This window comes from Colobus angolensis, unplaced genomic scaffold (genome assembly GCF_000951035.1).
Source record: "Colobus angolensis palliatus isolate OR3802 unplaced genomic scaffold, Cang.pa_1.0 Scaffold83, whole genome shotgun sequence".
Taxonomy (NCBI): Eukaryota; Metazoa; Chordata; class Mammalia; order Primates; family Cercopithecidae; genus Colobus; species Colobus angolensis.
Window position 1 is genome coordinate 3,580,735 of NW_012122154.1, and position 5,347 is coordinate 3,586,081.

At 47.1% G+C, this 5,347-nt stretch overlaps 1 protein-coding gene across 1 annotated transcript in view; it reads left to right on the forward strand.

The window, feature by feature from the left end:
* GSDMB (gasdermin B) overlaps positions 1-5,062 on the forward strand; it is a 21,478-nt gene extending 16,416 nt beyond the window's left edge. The window contains 6 exon segments of the mRNA XM_011929871.1: positions 1,438-1,472; positions 2,655-2,686; positions 3,362-3,520; positions 3,646-3,784; positions 4,159-4,229; positions 4,699-5,062. Coding sequence (XP_011785261.1) covers positions 1,438-1,472; positions 2,655-2,686; positions 3,362-3,520; positions 3,646-3,784; positions 4,159-4,229; positions 4,699-4,851 — 589 coding nt within the window. The 3' untranslated portion in view covers positions 4,852-5,062.
* The last annotated feature ends 285 nt before the right edge of the window (positions 5,063-5,347 follow it).

Below are 5,347 nucleotides of genomic sequence, written 5' to 3' on the forward strand. Positions count from 1 at the left end.
AGTAGCTGGGACTACAGGCGCCCACCACCTCGCCCGGCTAGTTTTTTGTATTTTTTAGTAGAGATGGGGTATCAGTTTTAGGAGTGAAAAGGGAACAGTGCTAAAGATGCTACAGGCATTTAAAAGACAAGAGGATATTAGAAACGACTTTATGCCAATAAATTTGAAATTTTAGGTGAAATAGGTGTTATCCTAAAAAAATAAAATTTTCCAAAATTGACCCAGAAAAAAAATAGAAAACATGAATAATCCTCTAAGAACAAAGAATACTCTATCAAGAACAAAATATTGGCCAAGCATGGTGACTCACACCTGTAATCCTAGCACTTTGTGAGACTGAGGTGGGTGGATCACTTGAGGTCAGGAATTCGAGACCAATCTGGGCAACATAGTGAAGCCCGTGTCTACTAAAAATACAAAAATTAACTGGGCATGATGGTGTATGCCTGTAATCCCAGCTACTTAGGAGGCTGAGGCATGAGAATTGCTTGAATCTGGGAGACAGAGGTTGCAGTGAGCCGCGATCATGACACTGCACTCCAGCCTGGGCGACAGAGTGAGACTCTTTCTCAAAAACAAACAAAATATTCCCACAAAGAAAATTCCAAGCCCAGATGGTTTCTTCAGTTACACAATTAAGTATTTAAGAATAAGTAATTCTAATTTCACACAAACTTTTTCAGAGGCACTTTCCAATTCATCCATAACACTAGCAAAACTTAACAAGAACAATAAGAGAAAGGAAGATGCAGACCACTCATTTATGCGCTTAGATGAAAAAACAGCAAAACAAATCAGCAAACCAAATCACCATAGAAACAGAATAATATAAACTGGATTTATCTGGGATTTCAAGGTTGGTTTAGCATTGAAAAGTTAATGTAATTTACCACACTAACAATTTAAGAAGAAAAATGATAGAATCATTTCAATAAAGACAAAAATGCATCTGACAAAATTCAATATCCATTCATGATTAAAATTCCTAGAAGACTAGGAATACGGCCAGGTGCGGTGGCTCACACCTGTAATCCCAGCACTTTGGGAGGCCGAGATGGGCGGATCACTTGACATCAGGGGTTCAAGATCAGCCTGGCCAACATGGTGAAACCCCATCTCTACAAAAATACAAAAATTAGCCGGGCTTGGTGGTGGGTTCCTGTAATCCCAGCTACTTGGGAGGCTGAGGCAGGAGAATTGCTTGAACCTGGGAGGCAGAGGTTGCAGTGAGCCGTGATCTAACCATTGCACTCCAGCCTAGGCAATAAGAGCAAAACTCCATCTCAAAAAAAAAAAAAAAAAAAGAACAGTTTTTTAAATTTTATTTATTGGAGGCTGGTGTGGGGATTGAGAGGGACTGGAGAAAGGGAACTTACAGAGTGAGAACTGGTCTCTCCAATAACTTGTTTTTTCCCTCCCTTTTTGGTGCTGGTTTAGATATTTGAGGGACAAAACAAGATCCTTTCCAGAAGGTGAGTGAGCTGCTGGGCTTCCTGTTCGTCATTTCAGAGTGGGCAAGAGCACTATTTTTAAAAATGGAATTATACAGTGGTTAGGTCCAAGGATGTGGTAGGGAAACACCCACAAGTGGGAACCATGGCAAACGCAGGAGAAAAATTAGCCTGTTGGAGAAGAGTCTGGATTGTACATTGGACTAGGGTTTCCAGGCTGCTCCTAGGACAACTTTGTGCTGGCAGTCAGCTGGATCCTGAGCTTACAGCCCTCCCTGAAGGCTTTTTGGCCTAGGAAGCACAATTAAATGACTTGGCCAGTTCCAGCATGACAGCACTGGCTGTGAAAACGGTCCTGGGCTGGAGTCAGGCAGTCTCAGGGTCTAGTCCCACCCTGCCACTCACTAGCTCTACAGCCTCTCGAGTCACAGTTTTCCTGACTTTATTTTAATTTAATTTAATTTTTTGAGGCAGAGTTTTGCTCTGTCACCCAGGCTAGAGTGCAATGGTGTGATCTCGGCTCACTGCAACCTCTACCTCCTGGGTTCAAGCGATTCTCCTGTCTCAGCCTCCCAAGTAGCTGGGATTACAGGTGCCCACCACCATGCCCAGCTAAGTTTTTTTTTTTGTTTTTTGTTTTGTATTTTTAGTAAAGACAGTGTTTCACTATATGTTGGCCAGGCTGATCTCAAACTCCTGACCTCAAGTGATCCACCCACTGCGGCCTCCCCAAGTGCTGGGATTACAGGCGTGAGCCACCGTGCCTGGCCTTCCCTGACTTTGAAATAAAGGAGTGAGACTAGAAGGTCCCTGTGATTCTGAATTATGTGGCTTCCTCTGGAATTTCTAGGTTTTCCCCTTGATCCCAGCAGGGTTGTACTGCCTAAGAGAGCTTGGAAAGGGATAGAGAAGTCTGACCCAAATTTGCGGAGCGACTGCGTGTATGCTGCCCCCTTTCTGGGCCTTGGCTTCTTCCTCAGTCATCTAGGCACGGTCCTATGACTGCCTGTTTTTGAAGATGTGGGAGGGGTCTGCAAATACAGTGCTTTCCCATGGACACACACTGATGAGGATGCAGGCTCCCTGGTAGCAGCCGTGAGGGCTCAGATTGCAAGAGTGAAAACTTCCATCACTGGGAAAAGAAGTCTGCAGGGGACAGGAGGTGATCTAAAGATTCTGAAATAACTCTTCCTCTCTCTGCAGAGAAGGATGGTGCTTCATCCTGTTTAGGTAAGGTTGATTGGCAAGTGTGTTCAGGGTGGCTGCACCAACCCACCCTGAGTGGCTCAAGACTGCTGCTCAGGTGGGGTCAGCTGAGTAGGTATGAAGCCGGGGCACTGCCTAGCAGGTTTCAGCTTTAGTCTGGAGGCTGCATCTGTCTCCTCTAAACGCAGTGGTGCTCATTGGTTATACCCTGAAATCACACGGGGGATCTTTAAAACTAGTGGCGACTGAGTCCCATCTCCAGAAACTCTGACTTAATTGTGGGGGTGTGGCCTGGACATCAGGATTCGGAGTAACTCCTCGGGTGATTCTCATGCAGTCAAGGTTGAGAACCACTGCTTTAACTTTCTCCGAATCCTAATTACTTCCTGTGTGGCCTGAGGACTGCACTTTGAATGGCAAGGACCAAATAACCAAGTTTTTGTTTTTACCGGGAGGTGGAGAAGAATTTGGGGTTGGGACTAGACCGGGGGTGAGCTGGGGAGATGGAAGATGGAAGTGGGGTCAGTGGGAGGCAATGATGGTAGGTATCTCGGAAGGAGGATGCTGAATTTTAACACGGAAAGACTGGAAGAAGGGAAGATACAAAGAGGTGGTTTCCAGAAGACAGGCAGACAAATAACAGAGCCTCAGAAATAAAGCCTTTTGGGCTGGGTGGCCCAGCTTCTCAACTGCTGCCTCTACAGCAAAGTCTGGGTTCGGAGGATTCCAGAAATATGAAGGAGTAGTTGGAGAACATGGAAAGTGTCCTCCAGGAACTGACGGAGGACAAGAGGAAAGATGTGCTAAACTTCCTCTCTAAGTGCCTCGGCAGGGAGGAGCTTCGGCAGGATCTAGAGCAAAGAGTAAGAGCCCCTAAGAAAGCACTGGGGCAGAGAGAGAGAGGAGCCAGAGGGGAGGGCAGTTGGCACAGTGAGGATGGTCTGCTCTGGTGAGACTGGTGCTCATCTCCCACAACTCCTGGCCCTAGGTATCTGAGGTCCTGATTTTCAGGGAGCTGCAGATGGAGGACCCAGTCAATCCTCTCCTAAGCAGCCTTTTTAATGCTGCTGGGATCTTGGTAGAAGCACGTGCAGAAGCCATTCTGGACTTCCTGGATGCCTTGCTAGGTGAGGAAGGGTCTCGGTGAGGAAGGGTCTCGCTGTAGGCTGGGGTGGAGGAAGTGTGAGCAGAGAGGCCTGTGGGAAGTCACATCTTGGGAGGAGGGGCTGCACGTTGCTCTTCACAGTTCATAGGGGGGTACCCCTTCATGTCTTCCTCAGGCCAGGCATTGAGAGGCTGGTTCCTTGTCTATGACCTCCTGCAGGCCAAGAGGGAAGCAGGAGTCGCAGCAGAGGCCCGTTTGGAGCAACTCTCATCTAGCACTCCCAGAGGCTCTCTGGAACCTTTTGATGATGCATGTTCTGGGTGTGATCAGCCGCTGAGGCCCTGTCCCACCATGTATCTCTCCTTTTTGCCAACCACTCTCTTTCTTTACCCCCAGAGCTGTCTGAGGAGCAGCAGCTTGTGGCTGATGCCCTGGAGAAGGGGACCCTTCCTCTGTTGAAGGACCAGGTGAGACAGCCTGGGCTGAGGGCCAGGGTCATAGTGGAAGGGAATGCCCATATGCTCAAGGGACCCAGAAGTCCCAGGGTACAGCCCCTTCTTATTCCATAGTTTTCTGCCAGCTCACATCCATGCAGCAAATTGTCATGGTTTGTGACAATTCCCTGGACACAGAGTTGCCAGGACAATTGTAATGGGTTCTTTAGGCTCTGTTGTTTATCTATGGGCAAGAGAGGGGTGCAAATTGGTTAGTCTCAGGATAGCAGCTGGTGTGATCTTGAGTTCCAGTGCAGATTGACTAGCAGAGCCTGCCACTATGTTGAGAGAGTGTGAAGCTCTCCGGGCTCTGCAGGAAAGAGTGCCGTGATGGATTATTACATCTGCCTATCGGCTCAGCAGTAAGGAGTGTGGCCAAATATTTGCCATTTCTGGTATATCGTTATGCCTAGCTTTTACAATCTGGTGGGTTTCCTTCCAGGTGAAACCTATCATGGAGCAGAACTGGGGTGAGCTGGTCAGCAGTCCTCATGACATGGACTATGACCCTGAGGCACGAATTCCCTGTGCGCTGTATGTTGTTGTCTCTATCCTGCTGGAGCTGGCTGAGGGGCCTACCTCTGTCTCTTCCTAACTACAAAAACCCTTTCTCCCCACAAGCCTCTGGGTTCTCCCTTCACCGGTCTGTCCTCACTGCCATCGTCACTACCATCCTGTTACCAGCGGGACCTCTTTAAAACAAGCAGCCAACCATTCTTTGATGTATCCCATTCACTCCGTGTTAACGTCCAAAATCAGCCTGGATTTTATGCTTCTAATTAAAAGTGGCAGGTTGTGCATGTTAATTTTGTCTCTTGAAGCCTCACTAAATGACAGCAAAGCAATAGAAAAGCTTTGTATAAACCTACAAGGATGAAAAGAATGCAACAGCAGATAAGAAACTTTAATACATCTTTGGAAGCTAGAAAGCAATGAAAGGAGTGCAGGCTGGGAGGTGTAGGACTGGGAGTAGACAGGAGATTGCTATTTTTATCATCAGCCTTCTATTTATTTATTTATTTATTTATTATTTTTGAGACAGAGTTTTGCTCTTGTTGCCCAGGCTGGAGTGCAATGGCGTGATATCAGCT